Below are 19,435 nucleotides of genomic sequence, written 5' to 3' on the forward strand. Positions count from 1 at the left end.
GCGGACTCCGCGGTTGTGCCCGCAAACCGCGCATCTCTAGTGGATAGGCAATTATTTAATCCGCAACCGCATCACAAAAGTCGTCAACCATCCGCCATCCACCCGAACTAACATTTAATCAAAACCGCACCCGCCCGTTGTTACATATCTAATATAGACGATGCAAGGCATTAGTGAGGTTATAAAGCTTTTGCCTGTTAAAGAAAGGAGACTGATCCAATGCAGCAGAGACATTCAATGCGTGCCACGCTGTCACGGCCCAGACGCATACCAGTGCGCAATCATCTGGGAGCCGTGCTGAGCGCACCTGCAAGCGTGCTCGCGCCACTTATTAAAGTAACGAACCTCTCTGGTGGGCACGATGACCACGGCCAGCGGACCGTCCGAGCGGCACACCTTCTGTTCCAGCGCCTGCAGCGACTGGACGAGCGGGACGGCGAAGGACAGCGTCTTACCTGCAGGACGCCACACGCACGTCAACAATCACGTACGCCGCGCCACCCGGGAGCGGCCGTCTCACCTGAGCCGGTCTGAGAGCGAACCACGGCGTCTCGCCCCGACAGGAGAGCGGGAATGGTCTGCTTCTGAACGCTGAAGAAGGCCAAACGCTGCGTGACCGCATCACCACATTATGTGCTCCCAACCTTACCTGGTCAGCGTGGAGACGTTCAGGACTTTGTTCAGCGTCGCCACCTGGTGGGTGAAAGCGAGGAATGACGCCACCCACCATGCACACGGACGAGTGTGTGTGTGTGTTACCAAGTGGGGGTGCAGGTTCAAGTCCGAGAAGGAGTCCGAAGTAAAGATCTTCTCCGTTAACTGCGACACGTCTGCTCTGTGGTCAGGAAGAAAAACATGATGTCATCACCGCGCAGCCAATGAGGCGGCGAGCCGCACCTGTCGATCCGAGGGATGTCCGGGTTGTGTTTGAATAGAGACGAGGTCTTAATGCCGGTCCTCGCGTCCAATTTCCTGTGGGTCTGCAGACAAGATCAGTCAGCTGACCACACGGCGACGATGCGGGAAGGCTGCGTACCTGAGGAGGAGGGGCCTCTGCCTCGTGCCTTGCCTCTTGCAGCCTGGCGCGCTTGCCGCCGCGTCGTTGCTCGTCAGCGGAAGTCAACTTCCTCTTGGCGCCGTGGTTGCGCGCCGCAGTTTTCTTGGCGTCACATGGAAAAAGAACAGGATTAAGAGTTGTAAACGGGAGGTCATCATGCTAATGAGCGGGGACAGGAAGCAAGTGTTTGATTGATTGATTGAGACTTTTATTAGTAGGATGCACAGTGAAGTACATATTCCCTACAATTGACCGCTACCATATTTTCCGCACTATTAGCCGCACCTAAAAACCACAAATTTACTCAAAAGCTGACAGTGCGGCTTATAACCCGGTGCGCTTTATATATGGATTAATATTAAGATTCATTTTCATAAAGTTTCGATCTCGCAACTTCGGTAAACAGCCGCCATCTTTTTTCCCGGTAGAACAGGAAGCGCTTCTTCTTCTACGCAAGCAACCGCCAAGGTAAGCACCCGCCCCCATAGAACAGGAAGCGCTTCTTCTTCTACTGTAAGCAACCACCCGCCCGCGTAGAAGAAGAAAAAGCGCGCAGATATTACGTACGTTTCATTTCCTTTGTGTGTTTACATCTGTAAAGACCACAAAATGGCTCCTACTAAACGACAGGGATCCGGTTCATGAAAAGACGCAATCTCTCCATCCGCACACGGATTACTATTTCACAGCAACTGATATTCCTGTGAACCGCACTGTGGATACAACGGGAGCACGTACGGTGAATATTCGCACCACAGGGAATGAGAAGTCATCCTTCACTGTGGTTCTAGCTTGCCATGCTAATGGCCAGAAACTTCCACCCATGGTGATATTCAAAAGGAAGACCTTGCCAAAAGAGACCTTTCCAGCCGGCGTCATCATAAAAGCTAACTCGAAGGGATGGATGGATGAAGAAAAGATGAGCGAGTGGTTAAGGTAAGTTTACGCGAAGAGGCCGGGTGGCTTTTTTCACGCAGCTCCGTCCATGTTGATATACGACTCCATGCGCCCACATCACGCTGGTTTTTAATATATTATTAAAGTTTGACTGACCTATCTGACTGTTTTTTTGACATTCCTTTAGCGCAGTTAGATGCGGCTTATAACACGGGGCGGCTTATAGGTGGACAAAGTTTTGAAATATGCCGTTCATTGAAGGCGCGGCTTATAACCCAGGGCGGCTTATGGTGCGGAAAATACGGTAAATGGTAACACCCCAATAAGTTTCTACACTTGTTTAAGTTGGGGTCCACTTAAATTGATTCATGATACAGATATATACTATCATCATAATACAGTCATCACTTGGGAAGAAGAGCTAGGCAGATCTATAGATGATGGAGATTGGGATTCTGCCTTAACCCAAATTAATAACAGTACATCCTGTTCAAGGCTTAATTTAATACAATTTAATATTGTCCATCGTATTTATTTTACTAATTCCAAACTCTCCAAAATATACCCCAATATCTTGGATACTTGTAACAGATGTTACATGTCACCTGCAAACATGACGCACATGTTTTGGTCTTGTCCCCATTTGCTGGATTATTGGACAACTATTTTCAAACACCTTGCTAAGGCATTGGATTTAAATCTGACACCATGTGCAGAAATGGCTATTTTTGGGACGGTATCAGATCCCCAAATAAGGAGAAAATGTAAGGATAGTATCGCCTTTGCATCCTTATTAGCACGTAGGAGAATTTTGCTGGAGTGGAAGTCACCAGTCTGCCCCAAAGCCTCCTTATGGCTTAAAGACCTTATGGTGTATTTAGATCTGGAGAAAATAAAGTTCAATCTTAGGGGGGCACCTGGGAAGTTTGATTCTGTTTGGGGCTGTGTGGTTGACTACATAGCTAAATTAAAGACGCTACAGGACACATGAAAAGTTCACCTTTCATAAAGCAGCTTCCTTTTTGTTTGTTATTTATATTTAGTCTGGGTGTATATTTACTATCTGCCTATGTTGATAAGAAAGTGATGTACTAATTATTTTCCATTTGTGACTGTACCTTTAACTTATTGTATGTAGGACCTGGGGGGGGGGGGTATGTGTGTATGGGGTATGTGTCGGGTTGTTGCTCTTGGAAGTGGGTGGGAAAAAAAGGGGAAAATGTGACTACTGTTCTATTGTATATTGTAATACCTGTCAAATTTAATAAAAACATTTATTAAAAAAAAAAATAATAATACAGTCATCACACAAGATCATCAGGTTTGGTTGTTTTCATCAGTCATCAACAATTGAGAACAGAGAAATGGATATTGGAACAGTGTAGGTCTGACTTGGTAGGATGTGGACAGCAAGTAGTGGGCAGAGAGAGAGAGAGAGAGAGAGAGAGAGAGAGAGAGAGAGAGAGAGAGAGAGAGAGAGAGAGAGAGAGAGAGAGTGAGAGAGAGAGCAAGAAAGAGAGAGAGAGAGAGCATTTAAAAATAAAACAAAATAGCTGCCCCCAACAAGTAAAATAAATAAAAACTAGTACAGCCTAATAGCTAGAACTAGCACACATATATCTACAAAAAAGGCTTTTTTAAAAAGAAGAGAGAGAGAGAGAGAGAGAGAGAGAGAGTGAGAGAGAGAGCAAGAAAGAGAGAGAGAGAGAGCATTTAAAAATAAAACAAAATAGCTGCCCCCAACAAGTAAAATAAATAAAAACTAGTACAGCCTAATAGCTAGAACTAGCACACATATATCTACAAAAAAGGCTTTTTTAAAAAGAAGAGAGGGAGAGAGAGAGAGAGAGAGAGAGAGAGAGAGAGAGCATTTAAAAATAAAACAAAATAGCTGCCCCCAACAAGTAAAATAAATAAAAACTAGAACAGCCTAATAGCTAGAACTAGTACACATATATCTACAAAAAAGGCTTTTTTAAAAAGAAGAGAGAGAGAGAGCATTTAAAAATAAAACAAAATAGCTGCCCCCAACAAGTAAAATAAATAAAAACTAGAACAGCCTAATAGCTAGAACTAGCACACATATATCTACAAAAAAGGCTTTTTTAAAAAGGAGAGAGAGAGAGAGAGAGAGAGAGAGAGAGAGAGAGAGAGAGAGCATTTAAAAATAAAACAAAATAGCTGCCCCCAACAAGTAAAATAAATAAAAACTAGTACAGCCTAATAGCTAGAACTAGCACACATATATCTACAAAAAAGGCTTTTTTTAAAAGAGAGAGAGAGAGAGAGAGAGAGAGAGAGAGAGAGAGAGAGAGAGAGAGAGAGAGAGAGAGAGAGAGAGAGAGAGAGAGAGAGAGAGAGAGAGAGAAAGATCAGAAGGCATAAGAAAAGTATCTACATTTGATTGTTTACATTTGATTATTAGCAATCCGGGGAGGGTGTTAGTTTAGGGTTGAAGTTGCCTGGAGGTGTACTTTTATTGCGGTTTTGAAGGAGGATAGAGATGCCCTTTCTTTTACACCTGTTGGGAGCGCATTCCACATTGATGTGGCATAGAAAGAGAATGAGTTAAGACCTTTGTTAGTTCGGAATCTGGGTTTAACGTGGTTAGTGGAGCTCCCCCTGGCATACTTGCCAACCTTGAGACCTCCGATTTCAGGAGGTGGGGGGGGTGGGGGCGTGGTCGGGGGGGGGGGCGGGGCGTGGTTGGGGGCGTGGTTAAGAGGGGAGGAGTATATTGACAGCTAGAATTCACCAAGTCAAGTATTTCATATATATATATATATATACACTAGAGATGCGCGGTTTGCGGACACAACCGCCCGACCCGCGGATTATCCACGGGTCGGGTCGGGCGGTTGAAAAAAAAAAATTAGATTTTATCCGCTGGTCGGGTCGGGCGGTTGAAATAAAAATAAAAATTAGATTTTAAATAGATTCAGGCGGGTGGCAGTTAAACCAATTGGTAAATATATATACATAGTTAAATGTTGTTACCCACATACGAAAAACGAGCAGGCACCTGCAGCATATGCCACAACAGAAGAAAAAGAAAAAGAGATGGACACTTTTACGGAGCGGAGAAGGGACGCCTCGCCGGGGTCCGGGACCGAGGCCCCTTCCCCCGAGAGGGCCCCACCGGGAGCCGTAGCTGAGGTGATCCGCGAGAAGGGCCCGACGCACGTCCAGGGTCACCACCGCGCCCACCGCACCGACACCCCGCCTCGTCCGCCTTCGCCGCGGCCGGCGTCACGCGCAGCAGGTAAGCAGCTTACCTGCCCGCCACCCCCGTGGCCGGGGGCTCGTAACAGGGCTCACTCCGCGCGCAGTGCGCTCACGAAAGGGGTGGGGCTCACCCTGGTGAGCCGAGTGGGCCACTTTTGGTAAGCAGAACTGGCGCTGCGGGATGAACCGAACGCCGGGTTAAGGCACCCGATGCCGACGCTCATCAGACCCCAGAAAAGGTGTTGGTTGATATAGACAGCAGGACGGTGGCCATGGAAGTCGGAACCCGCTAAGGAGTGTGTAACAACCCACCTGCCGAATCAACTAGCCCTGAAAATGGATGGCGCTGGAGCGTCGCGCCCATACCCGGCCGTCGCCGGCAGCGAGAGCCGCGAGGGCTAGGCCGCGACGAGTAGGATGTCCGCCGTGGTGCGCGCTGAAGCCTCGGGCGTGAGCCCGGGTGGAGCCGCCGCGGGTGCGAGGGACATCGCACCTCCACGCGCTTGGAGGTGCGCTCAGCGCGGCTCCCAGATGATTGTGCACTGGTGTGCGTCTGGGCCGTGACAGCGTGGCACACATGTCTCTGCTGCATTGGATCAGTCTCCTTTCTTTAACAGGCAAAAGCTTTATAACCTCACTAATGCCTTGCATCGTCTATATTAGATATATAACAACGGGCGGGTGGCGGGCGGGTGCGGTTTTGATTAAATGTTAGTTCGGGTGGATGCGGATGGTTGACGACTTTTGTGATGCGGTTGCGGATGAAATAATTGCCTATCCGCGCATCTCTAATATACACACATATATATATATATACATATATATATATATATATATATGTATATATATATCTACATCCTGAAAATATGCAAACAAAACTGTGTTTGGATAATTGATACTTCAAACTTGCATAAATAAATATTAAGGAATATAACATAACTTGGCTTCTGAGAGCTTCAAAATGTAATGAATAAAATGCTAAAGTTGTTGATAAACAAGCAATTATTTTAATAATTAAATATGGTCATTTTAAATGAATTATTATGATAATTTAAAATTAATTATTTCAAATATGTTTATTTGAATGTATAATTCTATGGCTGGATGTAATAAGGAGTCAGAAAAAATAAAAATAAAAATACAATTAATTTTGATGTTTTTAGCAAAATATAGTAAAAATGTATTTATTTTTTTTAATTTTTTTTTATTAATAAATATATTTATTTTTAGGTAAGATAAACATAATAATATCTCTAGTCTGGATGATTTAGTTCTTGTCCTCCCGTAGTGAAAAAAGGCTGTCCTCACTCAGGTCCGCATGGAGCTGGAGGGGGCGTGGCCTCCAGCTCCGGCTGAAAATCGGGAGATTTTCGGGAGAATATTTGTCCCGGGAGGTTTTCGGGAGAGGCGCTGAATTTCGGGAGTCTCCCGGAAAATTGGGGAGGGTTGGCAAGTATGCCCCCTGGTGTTGTGGTTATGGCGCTCATTTGACATGTACTTGGGTATCAGGGAGGTGGAGCGGATTTTAACGGGTACTCACTGAGATCCTCTTGGGAAATGACGACGGAGGTGATCGACCGCCAATGTTGATGCTGATGTCATCCATCTGGCACACACAAACATCGCACATGTTGTAACAATTGTGAATGATCCACTTCACACTCCTCAAAGGGAACTTTGCTTTCATCAGAAAAATCCGCAGCTTATTCCAAAATGATTGTGTGTCTGTCTCCTATGGAATTGTGCTCTGGAATAATGTTGTGAGTGACATCTGCTGGGTCAAAACCTGATCTCTTCCGAACAGATATTTACTTACCAACAAAGTCAAAGAGATATCTTTTAAAATGATTACCCTGTAAAGACTCTGATGGTTAGATACAAGAAGGACATTGATGTTACCTGCACATTATGTAACATGCATGTTGAACTCTCACACTATTATGTTAGATCCACTATGGACTGGACTCTCACTATTATGTTAGATCCACTATGGACTGGACTCTCACTATTATGTTAGATCCACTATGGACTGGACTCTCACACTATTATGTTAGATCCACTATGGACTGGACTCTCACACTATTATGTTAGATCCACTATGGACTGGACTCTCACACTATTATGTTAGATCCACTATGGACTGGACTCTCACACTATTATGTTAGATCCACTATGGACTGGACTCTCACACTATTATGTTAGATCCACTATGGACTGGACTCTCACACTATTATGTTAGATCCACTATGGACTGGACTCTCACTATTATGTTAGATCCACTATGGACTGGACTCTCACTATTATGTTAGATCCACTATGGACTGGACTCTCACTATTATGTTAGATCCACTATGGACTGGACTCTCACTATTATGTTAGATCCACTATGGACTGGACTCTCACACGATTATGTTAGATCCACTATGGACTGGACTCTCACACTATTATGTTCGATCCACTATGGACTGGACTCTCACATTATTATGTTTGATCCACTATGGACTGGACTCTCACTATTATGTTAGATCCACTATGGACTGGACTCTCACTATTATGTTAGATCCACTATGGACTGGACTCTCACTATTATGTTAGATCCACTATGGACTGGACTCTCACACTATTATGTTAGATCCACTATGGACTGGACTCTCACACTATTATGTTAGATCCACTATGGACTGGACTCTCACACTATTATGTTAGATCCACTGTGGACTGGACTCTCACACTATTATGTTAGATCCACTATGGACTGGACTCTCACACTATTATGTTAGATCCACTATGGACTGGACTCTCACTATTATGTTAGATCCACTATGTACTGGACTCTCACTATTATGTTAGATCCACTATGGACTGGACTCTCACACTATTATGTTAGATCCACTATGGACTGGACTCTCACACTATTATGTTAGATCCACTATGGACTGGACTCTCACACTATTATGTTAGATCCACTATGGACTGGACTCTCACACTATTATGTTAGATCCACTATGGACTGGACTCTCACTATTATGTTAGATCCACTATGGACTGGACTCTCACTATTATGTTAGATCCACTATGGACTGGACTCTCACTATTATGTTAGATCCACTATGGACTGGACTCTCACTATTATGTTAGATCCACTATGGACTGGACTCTCACACGATTATGTTAGATCCACTATGGACTGGACTCTCACACTATTATGTTCGATCCACTATGGACTGGACTCTCACATTATTATGTTTGATCCACTATGGACTGGACTCTCACTATTATGTTAGATCCACTATGGACTGGACTCTCACTATTATGTTAGATCCACTATGGACTGGACTCTCACTATTATGTTAGATCCACTATGGACTGGACTCTCACACTATTATGTTAGATCCACTATGGACTGGACTCTCACACTATTATGTTAGATCCACTATGGACTGGACTCTCACACTATTATGTTAGATCCACTGTGGACTGGACTCTCACACTATTATGTTAGATCCACTATGGACTGGACTCTCACACTATTATGTTAGATCCACTATGGACTGGACTCTCACTATTATGTTAGATCCACTATGTACTGGACTCTCACTATTATGTTAGATCCACTATGGACTGGACTCTCACACTATTATGTTAGATCCACTATGGACTGGACTCTCACTATTATGTTAGATCCACTATGGACTGGACTCTCTCACTATTATGTTAGATCCACTATGGACTGGACTCTCACACTATTATGTTAGATCCACTATGGACTGGACTCTCACACTATTATGTTAGATCCACTATGGACTGGACTCTCACTATTATGTTAGATCCACTATGGACTGGACTCTCACACTATTATGTTAGATCCACTATGGACTGGACTTTCACACTATTATGTTAGATCCACTATGGACTGGACTCTCACTATTATGTTAGATCCACTATGGACTGGACTCTCACTATTATGTTAGATCCACTATGGACTGAACTCTCACTATTATGTTAGATCCACTATGGACTGGACTCTCACTATCATGTTAGATCCACTATGGACTGGACTCTCACACTATTATGTTAGATCCACTATGGACTGGACTCTCACTATTATGTTAGATCCACTATGAACTGGACTCTCACACTATTATGTTAGATCCACTATGGACTGGACTCTCACTATCATGCTAGATCCACTATGGACTGGACTCTCACACTATTATGTTAGATCCACTATGGACTGGACTCTCACTATTATGTTAGATCCACTATGGACTGAACTCTCACTATTATGTTAGATCCACTATGGACTGGACTCTCACTATCATGTTAGATCCACTATGGACTGGACTCTCACACTATTATGTTAGATCCACTATGGACTGGACTCTCACTATTATGTTAGATCCACTATGGACTGGACTCTCACTATCATGTTAGATCCACTATGGACTGGACTCTCACACTATTATGTTAGATCCACTATGGACTGGACTCTCACACTAGTATGTTAGATCCACTATGGACTGGACTCGCACACTATTATGTTAGATCCACTATGGACTGGACTCTCACTATTATGTTAGATCCACTATGGACTAGACTCTCACAATATTATGTGAGATCCACTATGGACTGGACTCTCACACTATCATGTTAGATCCACTATGGACTGGACTCTCACACTATTATGTTAGATCCACTATGGACTGGACTCTCACTAGTATGTTAGATCCACTATGGACTGGACTCGCACACTATTATGTTAGATCCACTATGGACTGGACTCTCACTATTATGTTAGATCCACTATGGACTAGACTCTCACAATATTATGTGAGATCCACTATGGACTGGACTCTCACACTATTATGTTAGATCCACTATGGACTGGACTCTCACACTATTATGTTAGATCCACTATGGACTGGACTCTCACACTATTATGTTAGATCCACTATGGACTGGACTCTCACACTATTATGTTAGATCCACTATGGACTGGACTCTCACACTATTATGTTAGATCCACTATGGACTGGACTCTCACTATTATGTTAGATCCACTATGGACTGGACTCTCACTATTATGTTAGATCCACTATGGACTGGACTCTCACTATTATGTTAGATCCACTATGGACTGGACTCTCACTATTATGTTAGATCCACTATGGACTGGACTCTCACACGATTATGTTAGATCCACTATGGACTGGACTCTCACACTATTATGTTCGATCCACTATGGACTGGACTCTCACATTATTATGTTTGATCCACTATGGACTGGACTCTCACTATTATGTTAGATCCACTATGGACTGGACTCTCACTATTATGTTAGATCCACTATGGACTGGACTCTCACTATTATGTTAGATCCACTATGGACTGGACTCTCACACTATTATGTTAGATCCACTATGGACTGGACTCTCACACTATTATGTTAGATCCACTATGGACTGGACTCTCACACTATTATGTTAGATCCACTGTGGACTGGACTCTCACACTATTATGTTAGATCCACTATGGACTGGACTCTCACACTATTATGTTAGATCCACTATGGACTGGACTCTCACTATTATGTTAGATCCACTATGTACTGGACTCTCACTATTATGTTAGATCCACTATGGACTGGACTCTCACACTATTATGTTAGATCCACTATGGACTGGACTCTCACACTATTATGTTAGATCCACTATGGACTGGACTCTCACACTATTATGTTAGATCCACTATGGACTGGACTCTCACACTATTATGTTAGATCCACTATGGACTGGACTCTCACTATTATGTTAGATCCACTATGGACTGGACTCTCACTATTATGTTAGATCCACTATGGACTGGACTCTCACTATTATGTTAGATCCACTATGGACTGGACTCTCACTATTATGTTAGATCCACTATGGACTGGACTCTCACACGATTATGTTAGATCCACTATGGACTGGACTCTCACACTATTATGTTCGATCCACTATGGACTGGACTCTCACATTATTATGTTTGATCCACTATGGACTGGACTCTCACTATTATGTTAGATCCACTATGGACTGGACTCTCACTATTATGTTAGATCCACTATGGACTGGACTCTCACTATTATGTTAGATCCACTATGGACTGGACTCTCACACTATTATGTTAGATCCACTATGGACTGGACTCTCACACTATTATGTTAGATCCACTATGGACTGGACTCTCACACTATTATGTTAGATCCACTGTGGACTGGACTCTCACACTATTATGTTAGATCCACTATGGACTGGACTCTCACACTATTATGTTAGATCCACTATGGACTGGACTCTCACTATTATGTTAGATCCACTATGTACTGGACTCTCACTATTATGTTAGATCCACTATGGACTGGACTCTCACACTATTATGTTAGATCCACTATGGACTGGACTCTCACTATTATGTTAGATCCACTATGGACTGGACTCTCTCACTATTATGTTAGATCCACTATGGACTGGACTCTCACACTATTATGTTAGATCCACTATGGACTGGACTCTCACACTATTATGTTAGATCCACTATGGACTGGACTCTCACTATTATGTTAGATCCACTATGGACTGGACTCTCACACTATTATGTTAGATCCACTATGGACTGGACTTTCACACTATTATGTTAGATCCACTATGGACTGGACTCTCACTATTATGTTAGATCCACTATGGACTGGACTCTCACTATTATGTTAGATCCACTATGGACTGAACTCTCACTATTATGTTAGATCCACTATGGACTGGACTCTCACTATCATGTTAGATCCACTATGGACTGGACTCTCACACTATTATGTTAGATCCACTATGGACTGGACTCTCACTATTATGTTAGATCCACTATGAACTGGACTCTCACACTATTATGTTAGATCCACTATGGACTGGACTCTCACTATCATGCTAGATCCACTATGGACTGGACTCTCACACTATTATGTTAGATCCACTATGGACTGGACTCTCACTATTATGTTAGATCCACTATGGACTGAACTCTCACTATTATGTTAGATCCACTATGGACTGGACTCTCACTATCATGTTAGATCCACTATGGACTGGACTCTCACACTATTATGTTAGATCCACTATGGACTGGACTCTCACTATTATGTTAGATCCACTATGGACTGGACTCTCACTATCATGTTAGATCCACTATGGACTGGACTCTCACACTATTATGTTAGATCCACTATGGACTGGACTCTCACACTAGTATGTTAGATCCACTATGGACTGGACTCGCACACTATTATGTTAGATCCACTATGGACTGGACTCTCACTATTATGTTAGATCCACTATGGACTAGACTCTCACAATATTATGTGAGATCCACTATGGACTGGACTCTCACACTATCATGTTAGATCCACTATGGACTGGACTCTCACACTATTATGTTAGATCCACTATGGACTGGACTCTCACTAGTATGTTAGATCCACTATGGACTGGACTCGCACACTATTATGTTAGATCCACTATGGACTGGACTCTCACTATTATGTTAGATCCACTATGGACTAGACTCTCACAATATTATGTGAGATCCACTATGGACTGGACTCTCACACTATTATGTTAGATCCACTATGAACTGGACTCTCACTATTATGTTAGATCCACTATGGACTGGACTCTCACTATTATGTTAGATCCACTATGGACTGGACTCTCACTATTATGTTAGATCCACTATGGACTGGACTCTCACTATTATGTTAGATCCACTATGAACTGGACTCTCACTATTATGTTAGATCCACTATGGACTGGACTCTCACTATTATGTTAGATCCACTATGGACTGGACTCTCACTATTATGTTAGATCCACTATGGACTGGACTCTCACTATTATGTTAGATCCACTATGGACTGAACTCTCACTATTATGTTAGATCCACTATGGACTGGACTCTCACTAGCATGTTAGATCCACTATGGACTGGACTCTCACACTATTATGTTAGATCCACTATGGACTGGACTCTCACACTAGTATGTTAGATCCACTATGGACTGGACTCTCACACTATTATGTTAGATCCACTATGGACTGGACTCTCACACTATTATGTTAGATCCACTATGGACTGGACTCTCACTATTATGTTAGATCCACTATGTACTGGACTCTCACTATTATGTTAGATCCACTATGGACTGGACTCTCACACTATTATGTTAGATCCACTATGGACTGGACTCTCACTATTATGTTAGATCCACTATGGACTGGACTCTCTCACTATTATGTTAGATCCACTATGGACTGGACTCTCACACTATTATGTTAGATCCACTATGGACTGGACTCTCACACTATTATGTTAGATCCACTATGGACTGGACTCTCACTATTATGTTAGATCCACTATGGACTGGACTCTCACACTATTATGTTAGATCCACTATGGACTGGACTTTCACACTATTATGTTAGATCCACTATGGACTGGACTCTCACTATTATGTTAGATCCACTATGGACTGGACTCTCACTATTATGTTAGATCCACTATGGACTGAACTCTCACTATTATGTTAGATCCACTATGGACTGGACTCTCACTATCATGTTAGATCCACTATGGACTGGACTCTCACACTATTATGTTAGATCCACTATGGACTGGACTCTCACTATTATGTTAGATCCACTATGAACTGGACTCTCACACTATTATGTTAGATCCACTATGGACTGGACTCTCACTATCATGCTAGATCCACTATGGACTGGACTCTCACACTATTATGTTAGATCCACTATGGACTGGACTCTCACTATTATGTTAGATCCACTATGGACTGAACTCTCACTATTATGTTAGATCCACTATGGACTGGACTCTCACTATCATGTTAGATCCACTATGGACTGGACTCTCACACTATTATGTTAGATCCACTATGGACTGGACTCTCACTATTATGTTAGATCCACTATGGACTGGACTCTCACTATCATGTTAGATCCACTATGGACTGGACTCTCACACTATTATGTTAGATCCACTATGGACTGGACTCTCACACTAGTATGTTAGATCCACTATGGACTGGACTCGCACACTATTATGTTAGATCCACTATGGACTGGACTCTCACTATTATGTTAGATCCACTATGGACTAGACTCTCACAATATTATGTGAGATCCACTATGGACTGGACTCTCACACTATCATGTTAGATCCACTATGGACTGGACTCTCACACTATTATGTTAGATCCACTATGGACTGGACTCTCACTAGTATGTTAGATCCACTATGGACTGGACTCGCACACTATTATGTTAGATCCACTATGGACTGGACTCTCACTATTATGTTAGATCCACTATGGACTAGACTCTCACAATATTATGTGAGATCCACTATGGACTGGACTCTCACACTATTATGTTAGATCCACTATGAACTGGACTCTCACTATTATGTTAGATCCACTATGGACTGGACTCTCACTATTATGTTAGATCCACTATGGACTGGACTCTCACTATTATGTTAGATCCACTATGGACTGGACTCTCACTATTATGTTAGATCCACTATGAACTGGACTCTCACTATTATGTTAGATCCACTATGGACTGGACTCTCACTATTATGTTAGATCCACTATGGACTGGACTCTCACTATTATGTTAGATCCACTATGGACTGGACTCTCACTATTATGTTAGATCCACTATGGACTGAACTCTCACTATTATGTTAGATCCACTATGGACTGGACTCTCACTATCATGTTAGATCCACTATGGACTGGACTCTCACACTATTATGTTAGATCCACTATGGACTGGACTCTCACACTAGTATGTTAGATCCACTATGGACTGGACTCTCACACTATTATGTTAGATCCACTATGGACTGGACTCTCACACTATTATGTTAGATCCACTATGGACTGGACTCTCACTATTATGTTAGATCCACTATGTACTGGACTCTCACTATTATGTTAGATCCACTATGGACTGGACTCTCACACTATTATGTTAGATCCACTATGGACTGGACTCTCACTATTATGTTAGATCCACTATGGACTGGACTCTCTCACTATTATGTTAGATCCACTATGGACTGGACTCTCACACTATTATGTTAGATCCACTATGGACTGGACTCTCACACTATTATGTTAGATCCACTATGGACTGGACTCTCACTATTATGTTAGATCCACTATGGACTGGACTCTCACACTATTATGTTAGATCCACTATGGACTGGACTTTCACACTATTATGTTAGATCCACTATGGACTGGACTCTCACTATTATGTTAGATCCACTATGGACTGGACTCTCACTATTATGTTAGATCCACTATGGACTGAACTCTCACTATTATGTTAGATCCACTATGGACTGGACTCTCACTATCATGTTAGATCCACTATGGACTGGACTCTCACACTATTATGTTAGATCCACTATGGACTGGACTCTCACTATTATGTTAGATCCACTATGAACTGGACTCTCACACTATTATGTTAGATCCACTATGGACTGGACTCTCACTATCATGCTAGATCCACTATGGACTGGACTCTCACACTATTATGTTAGATCCACTATGGACTGGACTCTCACTATTATGTTAGATCCACTATGGACTGAACTCTCACTATTATGTTAGATCCACTATGGACTGGACTCTCACTATCATGTTAGATCCACTATGGACTGGACTCTCACACTATTATGTTAGATCCACTATGGACTGGACTCTCACTATTATGTTAGATCCACTATGGACTGGACTCTCACTATCATGTTAGATCCACTATGGACTGGACTCTCACACTATTATGTTAGATCCACTATGGACTGGACTCTCACACTAGTATGTTAGATCCACTATGGACTGGACTCGCACACTATTATGTTAGATCCACTATGGACTGGACTCTCACTATTATGTTAGATCCACTATGGACTAGACTCTCACAATATTATGTGAGATCCACTATGGACTGGACTCTCACACTATCATGTTAGATCCACTATGGACTGGACTCTCACACTATTATGTTAGATCCACTATGGACTGGACTCTCACTAGTATGTTAGATCCACTATGGACTGGACTCGCACACTATTATGTTAGATCCACTATGGACTGGACTCTCACTATTATGTTAGATCCACTATGGACTAGACTCTCACAATATTATGTGAGATCCACTATGGACTGGACTCTCACACTATTATGTTAGATCCACTATGAACTGGACTCTCACTATTATGTTAGATCCACTATGGACTGGACTCTCACTATTATGTTAGATCCACTATGGACTGGACTCTCACTATTATGTTAGATCCACTATGGACTGGACTCTCACTATTATGTTAGATCCACTATGAACTGGACTCTCACTATTATGTTAGATCCACTATGGACTGGACTCTCACTATTATGTTAGATCCACTATGGACTGGACTCTCACTATTATGTTAGATCCACTATGGACTGGACTCTCACTATTATGTTAGATCCACTATGGACTGAACTCTCACTATTATGTTAGATCCACTATGGACTGGACTCTCACTATCATGCTAGATCCACTATGGACTGGACTCTCACACTATTATGTTAGATCCACTATGGACTGGACTCTCACACTAGTATGTTAGATCCACTATGGACTGGACTCTCACACTATTATGTTAGATCCACTATGGACTGGACTCTCACACTATTATGTTAGATCCACTATGGACTGGACTCTCACACTATTATGTTAGATCCACTATGGACTGGACTCTCACACTATTATGTTAGATCCACTATGGACTGGACTCTCACACTATTATGTTAGATCCACTATGGACTGGACTCTCACACTATTATGTTAGATCCACTATGAACTGGACTCTCACACTATTATGTTAGATCCACTATGAACTGGACTCTCACACTATTATGTTAGATCCACTATGGACTGGACTCTCACACTATTATGTTAGAGCCACTATGGACTGGACTCTCACACTATTATGTTAGATCCACTATGGACTGGACTCTCAACACTATTATGTTAGATCCACTATGGACTGGACCCTCACACTATTATGTTAGATCCACTATGGACTGGACTCTCACTATTATGTTAGATCCACTATGGACTGGACTCTCACTATTATGTTAGATACACTATGGACTGGACTCTCACACTATTATGTTAGATCCACTATGGACTGGACTCTCACACTATTATGTTAGATCCACTATGGACTGGACTCTCACACTATTATGTTAGATCCACTATGGACTGGACTCTCACACTATTATGTTAGATCCACTATGGACTGGACTCTCACACTATTATGTTAGATCCACTATGGACTGGACTCTCACTATTATGTTAGATCCACTATGGACTGGACTCTCACACTATTATGTTAGATCCACTATGGACTGGACTCTTACTATTATGTTAGATCCACTATGGACTGGACTCTCACACTATTATGTTAGATCCACCATGGACTGGACTCTCACTATTATGTTAGATCCACTAGGGACTGGACTCACACTATTATGTTAGATCCACTATGGACTGGACTCTTACTATTATGTTAGATCCACTATGGACTGGACTCTCTCACTATTATGTTAGATCCACTATGGACTGGACTCTTACTCTTATGTTAGATCCACTATGGACTGAACTCTCACTATTATGTTAGATCCACTATGGACTGGACTCTCACTATTATGTTAGATCCACTATGGACTTGACTCTCACACTATTATGTTAGATCCACTATGGACTGGACTCTCACTATTATGTTAGATCCACTATGGACTGGACTCTCTCACTATTATGTTAGATCCACTATGGACTGGACTCTCACACCATTATGTTAGATCCACCAGTTTTTCCTTGCCCTGATGTGGGATGTGGTTGTGCAGCCCTTTGAGACACTCGTGATTTAGGGCTATATAAATAAACATTGATTGATTGATTGAAATTATTTACTGAAATTGTGTGAGCCTATGGCTTTGCACTTTGTTTATATATATATATATATATATATATATATATATATATATATATACATATATATATATATTGCATTCTATTTTAGCTACTTTGTTGAGTTTACAACCCCCTGGCGCTGTTTTGTACTGTTTTTGTACTTATTTTGATTATTATTTCTCAAATGTTTGTAAATGTTGCAATTGATAAATAAAGGTTAATAAAATAAATAGAAAAACATCGTGCATGTTTACATAATGCTGATGATGCGTTCAAGTGCCTTAAGAAGCCTCGGACACTTTTTGCATGGAGCTGAAGCCTAACACAGATCAGACTTTCAGATGTCACATTTCTGAAGCGAGTCGGGATCAAATGAACTCAGTCCGAGTTTTGAAACTCGGACTGAGTTCATTTGATGGTGTCCGAGTTTTGAAACTCGGACACCATCGCTCAGCCAACACGTGGGTGCGTGTTTTGGTTACAGCAGCTAATGCTAAAGGTAGCTTCATGCCGGCAGCCTCTTCCGTCACTTAACGAATTGACGGTATTGAAAACCACCCAAACATATTTTCTGTTAAGTTTTTTAGGTTGGCGATAAAAAAAAAAGTCCTCAAAAACTTGCAAAAGTCAGGAAAACACTCACCGTGAAACTCGTGTTCCGGCGACACCAGCGAAAGAAGTCGCTTCCTGTGACGTCACTGTTGGCACGCCTCTTTCCCGGCTTTTGGGGACATGCGCAGTAGATTCACTTGGCAGTGCACCGCTTCATCCGTGTCAAGTGGACGCTTTAGTCGTTTCCATAGCAACAGTCGTTACTTTTCTACGCTTTGAACTCACTGTCCGCCAACAATAATATTAAATATATTAAATATGGATGAAATAATATAATAATTGAATATTATATTAAATATACTGCAGCTTGGTCAGTTAGCATCATAAACATAGATGAGTAGATCTCACGATAAAACACATTTGGTCAAATATCTCATAACTTGCTTATTTCTTAATGGATTATCATGCAGTTTATATAGAAACACGTGCTATTTATTAACAACATTTTATTATTTAAAAAAAAAAACCTAACCCTAACCCTGCAAACAAACGTATTCCTTTTTGCAAAATAACAATTTTAAGAAAATTGTAACAGACATTTAAAGAAATCGCGCAA

The 19,435-nt window shown here is 42.0% G+C and overlaps 1 protein-coding gene across 1 annotated transcript in view; it reads right to left on the minus strand.

Moving 5' to 3' along the window:
* The window catches only part of ddx31 (DEAD (Asp-Glu-Ala-Asp) box polypeptide 31), a 34,754-nt gene extending 15,762 nt beyond the window's left edge, over window positions 1–18,992 (minus strand). The window contains exons 1-8 of the mRNA XM_061980033.2: window positions 18,911–18,992; window positions 6,720–6,785; window positions 1,037–1,159; window positions 898–980; window positions 760–835; window positions 650–693; window positions 521–591; window positions 346–455 (exon numbers count right to left, since the gene is read on the minus strand). Coding sequence (XP_061836017.2) covers window positions 346–455; window positions 521–591; window positions 650–693; window positions 760–835; window positions 898–980; window positions 1,037–1,159; window positions 6,720–6,785 — 573 coding nt within the window. The 5' untranslated portion in view covers window positions 18,911–18,992. The remainder of the gene's footprint in view (window positions 1–345; window positions 456–520; window positions 592–649; window positions 694–759; window positions 836–897; window positions 981–1,036; window positions 1,160–6,719; window positions 6,786–18,910) is intronic.
* Between the last annotated feature and the right edge of the window lie 443 nt (window positions 18,993–19,435).

This window comes from Nerophis lumbriciformis, linkage group LG20, assembly GCF_033978685.3.
Source record: "Nerophis lumbriciformis linkage group LG20, RoL_Nlum_v2.1, whole genome shotgun sequence".
Taxonomy (NCBI): domain Eukaryota; kingdom Metazoa; phylum Chordata; class Actinopteri; order Syngnathiformes; family Syngnathidae; genus Nerophis; species Nerophis lumbriciformis.